This window comes from Coregonus clupeaformis, chromosome 34 (genome assembly GCF_020615455.1).
Source record: "Coregonus clupeaformis isolate EN_2021a chromosome 34, ASM2061545v1, whole genome shotgun sequence".
Taxonomy (NCBI): domain Eukaryota; kingdom Metazoa; phylum Chordata; class Actinopteri; order Salmoniformes; family Salmonidae; genus Coregonus; species Coregonus clupeaformis.
This window is the reverse complement of record NC_059225.1, coordinates 11,789,216-11,808,389: the sequence shown is the minus strand read 5'-3', so window position 1 is coordinate 11,808,389 and position 19,174 is coordinate 11,789,216. Positions and strand designations below refer to the sequence as shown.

Here is a 19,174-nt window from a genome sequence, read left to right as displayed (position 1 = left end):
GTAGATAACCTACCATGGGCCAGGTGTAGTGAACAGGTAGATAACCTACCATGGTCCAGGTGTAGTGAACAGGTAGATAACCTACCATGGTCCAGGTGTAGTGAGCAGGTAGATAACCTACCATGGGCCAGGTGTAGTGAACAGGTAGATAACCTACCATGGTCCAGGTGTAGTGAACAGGTAGATAACCTACCATGGTCCAGGTGTAGTGAACAGGTAGATAACCTACCATGGTCCAGGTGTAGTGAACAGGTAGATAACCTACCATGGTCCAGGTGTAGTGAGCAGGCAGCAGGGTCAGGTTGATCAGGGTGATGATTCCCAGGGCAGGAACTCCCACATAGAGCTCAGAGAATACTAGATCACAGGTCAACAGACACACTTGAGGAGAGTGGACATCTGCCTGCACCGACAGGTGACTGTGGAGGGGGGCAGACAGGTACAGAACACAGTTACAGGTGACTGTGGAGGGGGACAGACAGGTACAGAACACAGTTACAGGTGACTGGAGACAGGATGAGTACAGTTACAGGTGACTGGAGACAGGACCAGTACAGATACAGTTGACTGGAGACAGGACCAGTACAGATACAGTTGACTGGAGACAGGACAAGTACAGTTACATGTGACTGGAGACAGGAGACAGGAGCAGTACAGTTACAGGTGACTGGAGACAGTACGAGTACAGATACAGGTGACTGGAGACAGGACAAGTACAGTTACAGGTGACTGGAAACAGGGACAGTACAGTTACAGGTGACTGGAGACAGGACAGTTACAGGTGACTGCAGACAGGACCAGTACAGTTACAGGTGACTGGAGACAGGACCAGTACAGTTACAGGTGACTGGAGACAGGACCAGTACAGTTACAGGTGACTGGAAACAGGGACAGTAAAGTTACAGGTGATTGGAGACAGGACCAGCACAGTAAAAAGAGGCAGGACCATTACAATTACAGGTGACTGGAGACAGGACAGTTACAAGTGACTGCAGACAGGACCAGTACAGTTACAAGTGACTCGAGGAAGGACCAGTGCAGTTACAGGTGACTGGAGACAGGACCAGTACAGTTACAGGTGACTGGAGACAGGAAGTAACAGGTGACTGGAGACAGGACTATTAGAGTTACAGGTGACTGGAGACAGGACCAGTACAGTTACATGTGACTGGAGACAGGACCAGGACAGTTACAGGGGACTGGAGACAGGACCAGGACAGTTACAGGTGACTGGAGACAGGACCAGTACAGTTACAGGTGACTGGAGACAGGACCAGTACAGTTACAGGTGACTGGAGACAGGGACAGTAAAGTTACAGGTGATTGGAGACAGCACCAGTACAGTTACAGGTGACTGGAGACAGGACCAGTACAGTTACAGGTGACTGGATACAGGACCAGTACAGTTACAGGTGACTGGAGACAGGGACAGTAAAGTTACAGGTGATTGGAGACAGCACCAGTACAGTTACAGGTGACTGGAGACAAGACAGTTACAGGTGACTGGAAACAGGGACAGTTACAGGTGATTGGAGACAGGACCAGCACAGTAAAAAGAGGCAGGACCATTACAGTTACAGGTGACTGGAGACAGGACCAGGACAGTTACAGTTGACTGGAGACAGGACCAGTACAGTTACAGGTGACTGGAGACAAGACAGTTACAGGTGACTGGAAACAGGGACAGTAAAGTTACAGGTGATTGGAGACATGACCAGCACAGTACAAAGAGGCAGGACCATTACAGTTACAGGTGACTGGAGACAGGACCAGGACAGTTACAGGTGACTGGAGACAGGACTATTAGAGTTACAGGTGACTGGAGACAGGACCAGTACAGTTACAGGTGACTGGAGACAGGACCAGTACAGTTACAGGTGACTGGAGACAAGATAGTTACAGGTGACTGGAGACAAGACAGTTACAGGTGACTGGAGACAAGACAGTTACAGGTGACTGGAGACAGGACCAGTACAGTTACAGGTGACTGGAGACAAGACAGTTACAGGTGACTGGAGACAAGACAGTTACAGGTGACTGGAGACAGGGACAGTAAAGTTACAGGTGATTGGAGACAGCACCAGCACAGTAAAAAGAAGCAGGACCATTACAGTTACAGGTGACTGGAGACATGACAGTTACAGGTGACTGTAGACAGGACAGTTACAGGTAACTGGAGACAGGACAAGGACAGTTACAGGTGACTGGAGAGAGGACAGTTACAGGTGACTGGAGACAGGACCAGTACAGTTACAGGTGACTGTAGACAGGACAGTTACAGGTAACTGGAGAGAGGACAGTTACAGGTGACTGTAGACAGGACAAGGACAGTTACAGGTGACTGGAGACAGGACAGTTACAGGTAACTGGAGAGAGGACAGTTACAGGTGACTGCAGACAGGACCAGTACAGTTACAGGTGACTGGAGACAGGACCAGTACAGTTACAGGTGACTGGAGACATGACAGGTATTGGTGACTGTGGGCAGGACAGTTACAGGTAACTGGAGACAGGACAAGTACAGTTACAAGTGACTGGAGACAGGACCAGTACAGTTACAGGTGACTGGAGACAGGACAGTTACAGGGGACTGGAGAAAGGTCCAGTACAGTTACAGGTGACTGGAGACAGGACCAGTACAGTTACAGGTGACTGGAGACAGGACCAGTACAGTTACAGGTGACTGGAGACAGAACAGTTACAGGTGACTGGAGACAGGACCAGTACAGTTACATGTGACTGGAGACAGGGCCAGTAGATTTTCAGGTGACTGGAGACAGGACCAGTACAGTTACATGTGACTGGAGACAGGGCCAGTAGATTTTCAGGTGACTGGAGACAGGACCAGGACAGTTACAGGAGACTGGCGACAGGACGAGTACAGATAAAGGTGACTGGAGACAGGACCAGGACAGTTACAGGTGACTGGAGACAGGACCAGGACAGTAAAAGATGACTGAATATAGGACCAGGAGAGTTACAGGTGACTGCAGACAGGACAGTTACAGGTGACTGGAGACAGGACAAGTACAGTTACAGGTGACTTGAGACAGGACAGTTACAGGTGACTGGAGACAGGATGAGTACAGTTACAGGTGACTGGAGACAGGACCAGTACAGTTACAGGTGACTGGAGACAGGACAGTTACAGGTGACTGGAGACAGGACCAGTACAGTTACAGGTGACTGGAGACAGGACAGTTACAGGTGACTGGAGACAGGACCAGTACAGTTACAGGTGACTGGAGACAGGACAGTTACAGGTGACTGGAGACAGGACCATTACAGGTACAGGTGACTAAAGACAGGACCAGGACAGTTACAGGTGACTAAAGACAGGACCAGGACAGTTACAGGTGACTAAAGACAGGACCAGGACAGTTACAGGTGACTGGAGACAGGACAAAGACAGTTACAGGTGACTGGAGACAGGACCAGTACAGTTACAGGTGACTAAAGACAGGACCAGGACAATTACAGGTGACTAAAGACAGGACCAAGACAGTTACAGGTGACTGGAGACAGGACCAGGACAGTTACAGGTGACTGGAGACAGGACAAAGACAGTTACAGGTGACTGGAGACAGGACCAGTACAGTTACAGGTGACTGGAGACAGGACCAGGAGTTACAGGTGACTGGAGACAGGACCAGGACAGTTACAGCTGACTGGCAATAGGACCAGTACAGTTACAGGTGACTGATACACAGATCTAGATCGTGCTAGTTAATAAATTGATTTCCTACAGATACAATTAGTGCTAAAGGTACAGGTGAAATCCTCACCATCCTTGGCCATTCTCCACAGCCAGCTCCAGCACTGTGGCAAAGTGTTGACAGGACAGGGGTCTGAAGAGGATGTCTACACTGCAGGAGCCAAGAGGGGGCAGCACTCCCCTACACGGCTCCACTGTGATCTATCAACACAGGGGAAGAAGACGGACAGCAACAGAGGACAACAATGGGACTATCAGGTCTCAGTACAAACAGACAGACTGCTGTAAAACACTGTTACCAGGGCGACCAGAGGCAATACTTCAATATTACAGTATGTGTGATATTTCAGTGTTGTTCTTGACCTTACCTTTACTTTAGTATGTAGTAAACTGATTGATCACTTGTTAGTGTGTTTACCTGTGTGTGGTTGCTGTCTGCCCTCTCTGACTCCCCAGGCCCCAGGTCCCAGAGGGCCTCTAGCTGGGTGCTGTTGGTGAGGGCAACGGTGACCTGGGTCTGGTCCCCTAGTCGCATCAGACCCAGGTCGAGACTGGGAACACTCACAGACACCTGGGGACCCTTGAACCCACCAATACACACAGGAGGAAGTAGAGTTGGAGGGGCAAAGATGGAGGAGCAGTTTGTTGTACTGGTGGAGCACTATGAGTCTGGCAAGCAATACTAAACTATTGTATTCAGACTGGTTAACTATCAGGTAATACTAAACTATTGTATTCAGACTGGTTAACTATCAGGTAATACTAAACTATTGTATTCAGACTGGTTAACTATCAGGTAATACTAAACTATTGTATTCAGACTGTTTAACTATCAGGTAATACTAAACTATTGTATTCAGACTGGTTAACTATCAGGCAATACTAAACTATTGTATTCAGAATGTTTAACTATCAGGTAATACTCGTGTTGAGAATGATGCATTTAGACAGCTATGATATGAGTCTCTCTCACCTTGAAGGTGACCTGTATGGCCAGAGCAACAGGTTGGGGGTGGTGCTGAACATGGCACAGCAGACTGGACATGACTGCACCTGGTCGGCCTCCGGTCAGAACCAGCTCCAGGTCAAAACACTCGTTCACCTCTGGACCACAAATACACAGTCAACCAGTCAGCCAATAAAACAGTCTACTAACCGGTCAGTCAAGAGACCAGTCTACTAACCAGTCAGCCAATAAAACAGTCTACTAACCGGTCAGTCAAGAGACCAGTCTACTAACCGGTCAGTCAACAGACCAGTCTACTAACCAGTCAGTCAACAGACCAGTCTACTAACCAGTCAGTCAACTGACCAGTCTACTAACCAGTCAGTCAGTCAACAGACCAGTCTACTAACCAGTCAGTCAACAGACCAGTCTACTAACCAGTCAGTCAACAGACCAGTCTACTAACCAGTCAGTCAGTCAACAGACCAGTCTACTAACCAGTCAGTCAGTCAACAGACCAGTCTACTAACCAGTCAGTCAGTCAACAGACCAGTCTACTAACCAGTCAGTCAACAGACCAGTCTACTAACCAGTCAGTCAACAGACCAGTCTACTAACCAGTCAGTCAACAGACCAGTCTACTAACCAGTCAGTCAGTCAACAGACCAGTCTACTAACCAGTCAGTCAGTCAACAGACCAGTCTACTAACCAGTCAGTCAACAGACCAGTCTACTAACCAGTCAGTCAGTCAACAGACCAGTCTACTAACCAGTCAGTCAACAGACCAGTCTACTAACCAGTCAGTCAACAGACCAGTCTACTAACCAGTCAGTCAGTCAACAGACCAGTCTACTAACCAGTCAGTCAACAGACCAGTCTACTAACCAGTCAGTCAACAGACCAGTCTACTAACCAGTCAGTCAACAGACCAGTCTACTAACCAGTCAGTCAGTCAACAGACCAGTCTACTAACCAGTCAGTAAGTCAACAGACCAGTCTACTAACCAGTCAGTCAACAGACCAGTCTACTAACCAGTCAGTCAACAGACCAGTCTACTAACCAGTCAGTCAACAGACCAGTCTACTAACCAGTCAGTCAGTCAACAGACCAGTCTACTAACCAGTCAGTCAGTCAACAGACCAGTCTACTAACCAGTCAGTCAACAGACCAGTCTACTAACCAGTCAGTCAGTCAACAGACCAGTCTACTAACCAGTCAGTCAACAGACCAGTCTACTAACCAGTCAGTCAACAGACCAGTCTACTAACCAGTCAGTCAAGAGACCAGTCTACTAACCAGTTAGCCAATAGACCAGTCTACTAGATACATCATTTCCACAATAGGGGGCTTCACCTCTATGATGTGACCATGTCATGTACCTATTTCCCCAGTAGGGGGCTCCACCTCTATGATGTGACCATGTCATGTACCTATTTCCCCAGTAGGGGGCTCCACCTCTATCATTTGACCATGTCATGTACCTATTTCCCCAGTAGGGGACTCCACCTCTATGATGTGACCATGTCATGTACCTATTTCCCCAGTAGGGGGCTCCACCTCTATGATGTGACCATGTCATGTACCTATTTCCCCAGTAGGGGGCTCCACCTCTATGATGTGACCATGTAATGTACCTATTTCCCCAGTAGGGGGCTCCACCTCTATGATGTGACCATGTCATGTACCTATTTCCCCAGTAGGGGGCTCCACCTCTATGATGTGACCATGTCATGTACCTATTTCCCCAGTAGGGGGCTCCACCTCTATGATGTGACCATGTCATGTACCTATTTCCCCAGTAGGGGGCTCCACCTCTATGATGTGACCATGTCATGTACCTATTTCCCCAGTAGAGGCCTCCAGTGGCCAAAAGGCCCTTTTTAGTACAGACAGCGCCATTGAGGGCTTCTACCATTACTTCTGCCATGCTTCTGCCATGCTTCTGCCATGCTTCTGCCATGCTTCTGCCATGCTTCTGCCATTTGAAAGTAGCCATAGTAGTGAACTGGGTGGGAGTTCCTATGGGTTGTAGCCTCAATGGTGCTGCTGTCACAGACAGTATAATGGCACAGATATAAAGAGGAGTCCTCTCGTGGTAAATATAAAGATCCAGTCCATTTAAAAAACTGGAGGCCTCTTACACTTCAGCGTTGTGATGCAAAAATACTAGCAAAATGTGTAGCGCATAGAATTAAAAAGGTATTGTCGGACATTATTTATTCTAATCAGACAGGTTTTTTACATGGACGATACAATGGAGATAATATAAGGCAAGTATTGGAAACAATAGAACACTATGGAAAATCTGGGAAACCAGGCCTGCTATTCATAGCAGACTTTGAAAAGGCTTTTGATAAAGTACGACTGGGGTTTATATATAAATGCCTGGAATATTTCAATTTTGGAGAATCTCTTATACAATGGGTTAAAGTGATGTATAGTAACCCTAGGTGTAAAATAGTAAATAAAGGCTACTTCTCAGAAAGTTTTAAACTGTCAAGAGGAGTGAAACAAGGTTGTCCACTATCAGCATATCTATTTATTATTGCCATCGAGATGTTAGCTATTAAAATCAGATCCAACAATAATATCAAGGGCCTGGAAATCCAAGGCTTAAAAACAAAGGTGTCATTGTACGCTGACGATTCATGTTTTCTTTTAAATCCACAACTTTAATCCCTCCACAGCCTCATAGATGATCTAGATACTTTTTCTAACCCCTCTGGATTACAACCAAATTATGATAAGTGACCTATATTACGTATTGGATCACAAAAAAATACACCTTTTACATTGCCGTGTAGTTTACCAATAAAATGGTCTGACGGTGAAGTGGACATATTCGGTATTCATATCACAAAATAAATAAATTATCTTACTACAATACATTTTATAGAACGTTGGCAAAAGTAGATAAGATCTTGCTACCATGGAAAGGAAAATACCTGTCTATTGGTGGAAACATCACCCTGATTAACTCTTTAGTCATGTCCCAGTTTACCTATTTGCTTATGGTCTTGTCCACACCTAGCGACTTGTTTTTTAAATTATATGAGCAAAGAATATTCCATTTTATTTGGAACGGCAAGCCAGACAAAATTAAACGGGCCTATTTATATAATTAATATGAATTCGGAGGGCAGAAATTATTAATTATTAAAGCATTAGACCTCTCACAAAAGGCTTCAGTCATACAAAAGTTATACTTAAATCCAAACTGGTTCTCTAGCAAATTAGTAAGAATGTTTCACCCCATGTTCAAGAATGGCCTTTTCTCCTTTATTCAGATTAAAACCTCTCACTTTTGGTTATTTGAAAATGAAATAATTTTCAAAATATCGCTATTTTCAAAACAAGCCATAGAAAGTTTGTTGCAATTTCAGCTTAATCCACCAGAAAAGACAGAACAAGTATTACAACAAATATTATGGTTAAACTCAAATATACTAATTGATAAAAAATTAAGTATAATCTTTGTAAATGATATCATAAATAGGACTGGTGGAGGTATGTCACACATGCAGCTAACAAAAATATCTGGAAATGTCTGCTCTACCCATCAATCAATCAATCAATCAATTTTATTTTATATAGCCCTTCTTACATCAGCTAATATCTCGAAGTGCTGTACAGAAACCCAGCCTAAAACCCCAAACAGCTAGTAATGCAGGTGTAGAAGCACGGTGGCTAGGAAAAACTCCCTAGAAAGGCGAAAACCTAGGAAGAAACCTAGAGAGGAACCAGGCTATGAGGGGTGGCCAGTCCTCTTCTGGCTGTGCCGGGTGAAGATTATAACAGAACCATGCCAAGATGTTCAAAAATGTTCATAAGTGACAAGCATGGTCAAATAATAATCAGGAATAAATCTCAGTTAGCTTTTCATAGCCGATCATTAAGAGTTGAAAACAGCAGGTCTGGGACAGGTAGGGGTTCCATAACCGCAGGCAGAACAGTTGAAACTGGAATAGCAGCAAGGCCAGGCGGACTGGGGACAGCAAGGAGTCACCACGGCCGGTAGTCCCGACGTATGGTCCTAGGGCTCAGGTCTCTCAGTTGGCTTTTCATAGCCGATCATTAGGAGTTGAAAACAGCAGGTCTGGGACAGGTAGGGGTTTCGTAACCGCAGGCAGAACAGTTGAAACTGGAATAGCAGCAAGGCCAGGCGGACTGGGGACAGCAAGGTGTCATCATGCCCGGTAGTCCTGACGTATGGTCCTAGGGCTCAGGTTCTCAGAGAGAAAGAGAGAACGAGAGAATTAGAGAGAGCATACTTAAATTCACACAGGACACTGGATAAGACAGGAGAAGTACTCCAGGTATAACCAACTAACCCCAGCCCCCGACACATAAACTACTGCAGCATAAATACTGGAGGCTGAGACAGGAGCGGTCCGGAGACACTGTGGCCCCATCCGGAGAAACCCCGGACAGGGCCAAACAGGAAGGATATAACCCCACCCACTCTGCCAAAGCACAGCCCCCCGCACCACTAGAGGGATATCCTCAACCACCAACTTACAATCCTGAGACAAGGCCGAGTATGGCCCACAGAGGTCTCCACCACAGCACAAACCAAGGGGGGCGCCAACCCAGACAGGAAGATCACGTCAGTAACTCAACCCACTCAAGTGACGCACCCCTCCCAGGGACGGCATGAAAGAGCACCAGCAAAGCCAGTGACTCAGCCCCTGCAACAGGGCTAGAGGCAGAGAACCCCAGTGGAGAGGGGAACCGGCCTGGCAGAGACAGCAAGGGCTGTTCGTTGCTCCAGAGCCTTTCCGTTCACCTTCACACTCCTGGGCCAGACTACACTCAATCATATGACCTACTGAAGAGATAAGTCTTCAGTAAAGACTTAAAGGTTGAGACCGAGTCTGCGTCTCTCACATGGGTAGGCAGACTGTTCCATAAAAATGGAGATCTATAGGAGAAAGCCCTGCCTCCCGCTGTTTGCTTAGAAATTCTAGGGACAATTAGGAGGCCTGCGTCTTGTGACCGTAGCGTACGTATTGGTATGTACGGCAGGACCAACTCGGAAAGATAGGTAGGAGCAAGCCCATGTAACGCTTTATAGGTTAACAGTAAAACCTTGAAATCAGCCCTTGCCTTAACAGGAAGCCAGTGTAGGGAAGCTAGCACTGGAGTAATATGATCAAATTTCTTGGTTCTAGTCAGGATTCTAGCAGCCGTATTTAGCACTAACTGAAGTTTATTTAGTGCTTTATCCGGGTAGCCGGAAAATAGAGCATTGCAGTAGTCTAACCTAGAAGTAACAAATGCATGGATTAATTTTTCTGCATCATTTTTGGACAGAAAATTTCTGATTTTTGCAATGTTACGTAGATGGAAAAAAGCTGTCCTTGAAACAGTCTTGATATGTTCGTCAAAAGAGAGATCAGGGTCAAGAGTAACGCCGAGGTCCTTCACAGTTTTATTTGAGACGACTTTACAACCATCAAGATGAATTGTCAGATTTAACAGAAGATCTCTTTGTTTCTTGGGACCTAGAACAAGCATCTCTGTTTTGTCCGAGTTTAAAAGTAAAAAGTTTTCAGCCATCCACTTCCTTATGTCTGAAACACAGGCTTCTAGCGAGGGCAATTTTGGGGGGCTTCACCATGTTTCATTGAAATGTACAGCTGTGTGTCATCCGCATAGCAGTGAAAGTTAACATTATGTTTTCGAATAACATCCCCAAGAGGTAAAATATATAGTGAAAACAATAGTGGTCCTAAAACGGAACCTTGAGGAACACCGAAATGTACAGTTGATTTGTCGGAGGACAGACCATTCACAGAGACAAACTGATATCTTTCCGACAGGTAAGATCTAAACCAGGCCAGAACTTGTCCGTGTAGACCAATTTGGGTTTCCAGTCTCTCCAAAAGAATGTGGTGATCGATGGTGTCAAAGGCAGCACTAAGGTCTAGTAGCACGAGGACAGATGCAGAGCCTCGGTCTGACGCCATTAAAAGGTCATTTACCACCTTCACAAGTGCAGTCTCAGTGCTATGATGGGGTCTAAAACCAGACTGAAGCATTTCGTATACATTGTTTGTCTTCAGAAAGGCAGTGAGTTGCTGCGCAACAGCTTTTTTCTAAAATTTTTGAGAGGAATGGAAGATTCGATATAGGCCGATAGTTTTTTATATTTTCCGGGTCAAGGTTTGGCTTTTTCAAGAGAGGCTTTATCACTGCCACTTTTAGTGAGTTTGGTACACATCCGGTGGATAGAGAGCTGTTTATTATGTTCAACATAGGAGGGCCAAGCACAGGAAGCAGCTCCTTCAGCAGTTTAGTAGGAATAGGATCCAGTATGCAGCTTGAAGGTTTAGAGGCCATGATTATTTTCATCATTGTGTCAAGAGATATAGTACTAAAACACTTAAGTGTCTCTCCCGATCCCAGGCCCTCGCAGAGCTGTGCAGATCCAGGACAGCTAAGCCCTGGAGGAATACGCAGATTCAAAGAGGAGTCCGTAATTTGCTTTCTAATGGTCATGATCTTTTCCTCAAAGAAGTTCATGAATTTATTACTGCTGAAGTGAAAGCCATCCTCTCTTGGGGAATGCTGCTTTTAGTTAGCTTTGCAACAGTATCAAAAAGAAATTTTGGATTATTCTTATTTTCCTCGATTAAGTTGGAAAAGTAGGATGATCGAGCAGCAGTGAGGGCTCTTCGGTACTGCACGGTACTGTCTTTCCAAGCTAGTCGGAAGACTTCCAGTTTGGTGTGGCGCCATTTCCGTTCCAATTTCCTGGAAGCTTGCTTCAAAGCTCGGGTATTTTCTGTATACCAGGGAGCTAGTTTCTTATGACAAATGTTTTTCGTTTTTAGGGGTGCAACTGCATCTAGGGTATTGCGCAAGGTTAAATTGAGTTCCTCAGTTAAGTGGTTAACTGATTTTTGTCCTCTGACGTCCTTGGGTAGGCAGAAGGAGTCTGGAAGGGCATCAAGGAATTTTTGTGTTGTCTGAGAATTTATAGCACGACTTTTGATGCTCCTTGGTTGGGGTCTGAGCAGATTATTTGTTGCGATTGCAAACGTAATAAAATGGTGGTCCGATAGTCCAGGATTTTGTGGAAAAACATTAAGATCTACAACATTTATTCCATGGGACAAAACTAGGTCCAGAGTATGACTGTGGCAGTGAGTAGGTCCAGAGACATGTTGGACAAAACCCACTGAGTCGATGATGGCTCCGAAAGACTTTTGGAGTGGGTCTGTGGACTTCTCCATGTGAATATTAAAATCACCAAAAATTAGAATATGATCTGCTATGACTACAAGGTCTGATAGGAATTCAGGAAACTCAGAGAGGAACGCTGTATATGGCCCAGGAGGCCTGTAAACAGTAGCTATAAAAAGTGATTGAGTAGGCTGCATAGATTTCATGACTAGAAGCTCAAAAGATGAAAAACGCCATTTTTTTTTGTAAATTTAAATTTGCTATCGTAAATGTTAGCAACACCTCCGCCCTTGCGGGATGCACGGGGAATATGGTCACTAGTGTAACCAGGAGGTGAGGCCTCATTTAACACAGCAAATTCATCAGGCTTAAGCCATGTTTCAGTCAGGCCAATCACATCAAGATTATATGATCAGTGATTAGTTCATTGACTATGACTGCCTTTGAAGTGAGGGATCTAACATTAAGTAACCCTATTTTGAGATGTGAGGTATCACGATCTCTTTCAATAATGGCAGGAATGGAGGAGGTCTTTATCCTAATAAGATTGCTAGGGTGAACACCGCCATGTTTAGTTTTGCCCAACCTAGGTCGAGGCACAGACACAGTCTCAATGGGTATGGCTGAGCTGACTACACTGACTATGCTATTGGCAGACTCCACTAAGCTGGCAGGTTGGCTAACAGCCTGCTGCCTGGCCTGCACCCTATTTCACTGTGGGGCTAGAGGAGTTAGAGCCCTATCTATGTTGGTAGATAAGAGGAGAGCACCCCTCCAGCTAGGATGGAGTCCGTCACTCCTCAGCAGGTCAGGCTTGGTCCTGTTTGTGGGTGAGTCCCAGAAAGAGGGCCAATTATCCACAAATGTTATCTTTTGGGAGGGGCAGAAAACAGTTTTCAACCAGCGATTGAGTGCTGAGACTCTGCTGTAGAGCTCGTCACTTCCCCTAACTGGGAGGGGGCCAGAGACAATTACTCGATGCCGACACATCTTTCTAGCTAATTTACACACTGAAGCTATGTTGCACTTGGTGACCTCTGACTGTTTCATCCTAACATCGTTGGTGCCGACGTGGATAACAATATCTCTATACTCTCTACACTCGCCAGTTTTAGCTTTAGCCAGCACCATCTTTAGATTAGCCTTAACGTCGGTAGCCCTGCCCCCTGGTAAACAGTGTATGATCGCTGGGTGATTCGTTTTAAGTCTAATACTGCGGGTAATGGAGTCGCCAATGACTAGGGTTTTCAATTTGTCAGAGCTAATGGTGGGAGCCTTCGGCGTCTCAGACCCCGTAACGGGAGGAGTAGAGACAAGAGAAGACTCAGACTCAGACTCCGACTCGCTACATAATGGGGAAAACCGGTTGAAGGTTTCTGTCGGCTGAATGAGCGACACCGGTTGAGCATTCCAACAGTATTTCCCTCCAGAAGCCATGAGAAAGTTGTCCGGCTGCGGGGACTGTGCGGGGGATTTATACTAACGTTACTGTCTGTACTTACTGGTGGCACAGACGCTGTTTCTTCCTTTCCTACACTGAAATTACCCTTGCCTAACGATTGCGTCTGAAGCTGGGCTTGTAGCACAGCTATTCTCGCACGTAAGGCGATCGTTCTCCCTGTATATTATGAGTACAGCGACTGCAATTAGAAGACATCATGTTAATGTTACTACTTAGCTTCGGCTGTTGAAGATGTTGACGAACCATGTCCAGATAAAGCGTCCGGAGTGAAAAAGTTGAATAAGGGAAAAAAAAGTTGCGATGGAAAAATGGAAAATAAAGTAAAATTGGCAGCTAAAACGCACAGGAAAATGACTCTTCTGTCTCGGGATAAAACGGGATAAAACGTCCGGGGTGAAAAAGTTTAACGAAAAAAGATGAGTGAGGACAAAACTAAAAAGTTGGTAAATTTGTTGAACACAGATATTGATTAAACGTTTATTAAAAGTAAAACGTGAATAGTTTGGCAGGTAGCCAAGTAGCAACAAACAGCACAGCAGCACGGAGACAATGCGGAAGCGAGACGGAAGTCACGTGTCACTTAACCTGAATTTACCCAAAATTTACCCAAAATTACAACCAACTAATTGCAGCATTACCGCAAAAATGGAGGAGGCAAGTGGAAAGGGGAAAAAGTAAGGAACTTGTCTGTCGGCATTAACGACAAAAATTGGCAAAATAGTTTGGAAGAGATTTCCGATGTACTGATTCTATGGCACGTGATTTATGAACTGATACACAAAACAACGCTGGATTCAAAGCGTACAGGTTTTTCAATTTAAATTATTATACAAAATTCTTGCAACCAATAGAATGTTACATATATGGGGGATACAACCTTCCCAGCTCTGCAGATTTTGCTGCGAAGAGACAGAATCATTAGATCATTTGTTTTGGTTCTGTCTATATGTAGCTTGTTTTTCATTGCAGGTTCAGGAATGGCTGAAGATTTGCAACATTTAACTGGAGCTAATTCTGCAAATTATCAGCAACCATCAGTCCTGTGCTCCAATGGCACGTTGTGTTTGCTAATCCAAGTTTATCATTTTAAAAGGCTAATTGATCATTAGAAAACCCTTTTGCAATTATGTTAGCACAGCTAAAAACTGTTGCGCTTATTAAAGAAGCAATAAAACTGGCCTTCTTGAGACTAGTTGAGTATCTTGAGCATCAGCAATTGTGGGTTCGATTACAGGCTCAAAATGGCCAGAAACAAATAACTTTCTTCTGAAACTCGTCAGTCTATTCTTGTTCTGAGAAATGAAGGCTATTCCATGCGAGAAATTGCCAAGAAACTGAAGATCTCGTACAACGCTGTGTAGTACTCCCTTCACAGAACAGCGCAAACTGGCTCTAACCAGAATAGAAAGAGGAGTGGGAGGCCCCGGTGCACAACTGAGCAAGAGGACAAATACATTAGAGTGTCTAGTTTGAGAAACAGACGCCTCACAGGTCCTCAACTGGCAGCTTCATTAAATAGTACCCGCAAAACACCAGTCTCAACGTCAACAGTGAAGAGGCGACTCCGGGATGCTGACCTTCTTAGCCTGTCCACAATCTATCTGCAATATTAAAGCTGATCTACACCCTAAAAAAATACAAAATAGAAATTGGTCTCTATCCATCTCTGTGTGACCATGATGTGTACCTATTTTCCCAGCAGGGGGCTCCACCTCCATGGTGTGTACCTATTTCCCCAGCAGGGGGCTCCACCTCCAATGATGTGTACCTATTTCCCCAGCAGGGGGCTCCACCTCCATGATGTGTACCTATTTCCCCAGCAGGGGGCTCCACCTCCATGATGTGTACCTATTTCCCCAGCAGGGGGCTCCACCTCCATGATGTGTACCTATTTCCCCAGCAGGGGGCTCCACCTCCATGATGTGACAGTCACTGCTCCTCTCCCAATGGAAGGTGATGCTGGATCTGCTGTTGTTCCACATCTGACACACAGAAGAAGAAACTGACCATCAGAGACTACTGACACCATGGTGGTCTGGAGAAGAAAACAGAGACTGCTGTACTTACCCTGTGGGCAAAGAGAAAACAGAGACTGCTGTACTTACCCTGTGGGCAAAGAGAAAACAGAGACTGCTGTACTCACCCTGTGGGCAAAGAGAAAACAGAGACTGCTGTACTTACCCTGTGGGCAAAGAGAAAACAGAGACTGCTGTACTCACCCTGTGGGCAAAGAGAAAACAGAGACTGCTGTACTTACCCTGTGGGCAAAGAGAAAACAGAGACTGCTGTACTCACCCTGTGGGCAAAGAGAAAACAGAGACTGCTGTACTCACCCTGTGGGCAAAGAGAAAACAGAGACTGCTGTACTCACCCTGTGGGCAAAGAGAAAACAGAGACTGCTGTACTCACCCTGTGGGCAAAGAGAAAACAGAGACTGCTGTACTCACCCTGTGGGCAAAGAGAAAACAGAGACTGCTGTACTCACCCTGTGGGCAAAGAGAAAACAGAGACTGCTGTACTCACCCTGTGGGCAAAGAGAAAACAGAGACTGCTGTACTCACCCTGTGGGCAAAGAGAAAACAGAGACTGCTGTACTCACCCCTGTGGGCAAAGAGAAAACAGAGACTGCTGTACTCACCCTGTGGGCAAAGAGAAAACAGAGACTGCTGTACTCACCCTGTGGGCAAAGAGAAAACAGAGACTGCTGTACTCACCCTGTGGGCAAAGAGAAAACAGAGACTGCTGTACTCACCCTGTGGGCAAAGAGAAAACAGAGACTGCTGTACTCACCCTGTGGGCAAAGAGAAAACAGAGACTGCTGTACTCACCCTGTGGGCAAAGAGAAAACAGAGACTGCTGTACTCACCCTGTGGGCAAAGAGAAAACAGAGACTGCTGTACTCACCCTGTGGGCAAAGAGAAAACAGAGACTGCTGTACTCACCCTGTGGGCAAAGAGAAAACAGAGACTGCTGTACTTACCCTGTGGGCAAAGAGAAAACAGAGACTGCTGTACTCACCCTGTGGGCACAGAGACTGCTGTACTCACCCTGTGGGCAAAGAGAAAACAGAGACTGCTGTACTTACCCTGTGGGCAAAGAGAAAACAGAGACTGCTGCACTCACCCTGTGGGCAAAGAGAAAACAGAGACTGCTGTACTTACCCTGTGGGCAAAGAGAAAACAGAGACTGCTGTACTCACCCTGTGGGCAAAGAGAAAACAGAGACTGCTGTACTCACCCTGTGGGCAAAGAGAAAACAGAGACTGCTGTACTCACCCTGTGGGCAAAGACATCACCAGTTTACCAACTGCTTGTAATCTGGATGTAAGCGCGTCACTTGGCCATTTTGCCCACTGGGTAAACAAACAGTATCTTGTTAATGTACTATAATAAGTGATGTACAGTACCTTGAACCTCCTGCGGATGGTGGTGCCTATAAACACTTCTCCAGGGATATGAACAGAGTAAGGCTCCAACAGGACCTGGTAGGCCTCTGTCAACCCTTTGACCTCTATCTCCATGACAATCACATCATTCACCTTGGGGGCGGTGTCCAGCTCTGGGACGTCCCTCACTACCAGGTGACACACACTGTGGTAGTCCATCACCTGGATAAAACAGACATCAACTTTTACTACACTGGTGCACCTAGTGAATCTCACCCTACAGCTGTCATTGTCCTCTCTAGGAGGAACTCATGGTCAGTTAGGGTTAGGGTTGGGGTTAGGGGTTAGGGGTTACCTGCTGGGTTGGGGTTAGAGGTTAGGGGTTAGAGGTTAGGGGTTAGAGGTCAGGGGTTAGAGGCCAGGGGTTAGAGGTTAGGGGTTAGAGGCCAGGGGTTAGAGGTCAGGGGTTACCTGCTGGGTTGGGGTTAGAGGTTAGGGGTTAGAGGTTAGGGGTTAGAGGTCAGGGGTTAGAGGCCAGGGGTTAGAGGTCAGGGGGTTAGAGGCCAGGGGTTAGAGGTCAGGGGTTACCTGCTGGGTTGGGGTTAGAGGTTAGGGGTCAGAGGTCAGGGGTTAGAGGTTAGGGGTTAGAGGACAGGGGTTAGAGGCCAGGGGTTAGAGGTCAGGGGTTACCTGCTGGGTTAGGGGTTAGAGGTTAGGGGTTAGAGGTCAGGGGTTACCTGCTGGGTTGGGGTTAGAGGTTAGGGGTTAGAGGTTAGGGGTTAGAGGTCAGGGGTTAGAGGTTAGGGGTTAGGGGGTTAGAGGTCAGGGGTTAGAGGTCAGGGGTTAGAGGTCAGGGGTCAGAGGTCAGGGGTTAGAGGTCAGGGGTTAGAGGTCAGGGGTTACCTGCTGGGTTGGGGTTAGAGGTTAGGGGTTAGAGGTCAGGGGTTAGAGGCCAGGGGTTAGAGGTTAGGGGTTAGGGGTTAGAGGTCAGGGGTCAGAGGTTAGGGGTTAGAGGTTAGGGGTTAGAGGTCAGGGGTTACCTGCTGGGTTGGGGTTAGAGGTTAGGGGTTAGAGGTCAGGGGTTAGAGGTCAGGGGTTAGAGGTCAGGGGTTAGAGGTCAGGGGTTACCTGCTGGGTTAGGGGTTAGAGGTTAGGGGTTACCTGCTGGGTTGGGGTTAGAGGTTAGGGGTTAGAGGTTAGGGGTTAGAGGTTAGGGGTTACCTGCTGGGTTGGGGTTAGAGGTTAGGGGTTAGAGGTTAGGGGTTAGAGGTTAGGGGTTACCTGCTGGGTTGGGGTTAGAGGTTAGGGGTTAGAGGTTAGGGGTTAGAGGTCAGGGGTTACCTGCTGGGTTGGGGTTAGAGGTTAGGGGTTAGAGGCCAGGGGTTAGAGGTCAGGGGTTACCTGCTGGGTTGGGGTTAGAGGTTAGGGGTTAGAGGTTAGAGGTCAGGGGTTAGAGGCCAGGGGTTAGAGGTCAGGGGTTAGAGGCCAGGGGTTAGAGGTCAGGGGTTACCTGCTGGGTTGGGGTTAGAGGTTAGGGGTTAGAGGTCAGGGGTTAGAGGTCAGGGGTTAGAGGTCAGGGGTTAGAGGTCAGGGGTTACCTGCTGGGTTAGGGGTTAGAGGTTAGGGGTTACCTGCTGGGTTGGGGTTAGAGGTTAGGGGTTAGAGGTTAGGGGTTAGAGGTTAGGGGTTACCTGCTGGGTTGGGGTTAGAGGTTAGGAGTTAGAGGTTAGGGGTTAGAGGTTAGGGGTTACCTGCTGGGTTGGGGTTAGAGGTTAGGGGTTAGAGGTCAGGGGTTACCTGCTGGGTTGGGGTTAGAGGTTAGGGGTTAGAGGTTAGGGGTTAGAGGTCAGGGGTTACCTGCTGGGTTAGGGGTTAGAGGTTAGGGGTTAGAGGTTAGGGGTTAGAGGTTAGGGGTTACCTGCTGGGTTGGGGTTAGAGGTTAGGGGTTAGAGGTTAGGGGTTAGAGGTTAGGGGTTACCTGCTGGGTTGGGGTTAGAGGTTAGGGGTTAGAGGTTAGGGGTTAGAGGTCAGGGGTTACCTGCTGGGTTAGGGGTTAGAGGTCAGGGGTTACCTGCTGGGTTAGGGGTTAGAGGTTAGGGGTTAGAGGTCAGGGGTTACCTGCTGGGTTAGGGGTTAGAGGTCAGGGGTTACCTGCTGGGTTGGGGTTAGAGGTCAGGGGTTAGGGGTTACCTGCTGGTGCTGGTAGGTGAAGAGGAACTCATGGTCCTGCAGGGTTAGGGTTGGGGTTAGAGGTTAGGGGTTACCTGCTGGGTCTGGTAGGTGAAGAGGAACTCATGGTCCTGCAGGGTTAGGGTTGGGGTTAGAGGTTAGGGGTTAGGGGTTACCTGCTGGTGCTGGTAGGTGAAGAGGAACTCATGGTCCTGCAGGGTTAGGGTTGGGGTTAGAGGTTAGGGGTTACCTGCTGGGTCTGGTAGGTGAAGAGGAACTCATGGTCCTGCAGGGTTAGGGTTGGGGT

The 19,174-nt window shown here is 46.9% G+C and overlaps 1 protein-coding gene across 2 annotated transcripts in view; it reads right to left on the bottom strand.

Annotated features, from left to right (window-relative positions):
* dlec1 (DLEC1 cilia and flagella associated protein) overlaps positions 1 to 19,174 on the bottom strand; it is a 164,291-nt gene that overhangs the window by 66,435 nt on the left and 78,682 nt on the right. For both annotated transcript variants that reach the window (XM_045210427.1, XM_045210428.1), the window contains exons 16-21: positions 16,720 to 16,920; positions 15,202 to 15,295; positions 4,689 to 4,819; positions 4,134 to 4,295; positions 3,786 to 3,916; positions 266 to 419 (exon numbers count right to left, since the gene is read on the bottom strand). In XM_045210427.1, coding sequence (XP_045066362.1) covers positions 266 to 419; positions 3,786 to 3,916; positions 4,134 to 4,295; positions 4,689 to 4,819; positions 15,202 to 15,295; positions 16,720 to 16,920 — 873 coding nt within the window. The remainder of the gene's footprint in view (positions 1 to 265; positions 420 to 3,785; positions 3,917 to 4,133; positions 4,296 to 4,688; positions 4,820 to 15,201; positions 15,296 to 16,719; positions 16,921 to 19,174) is intronic.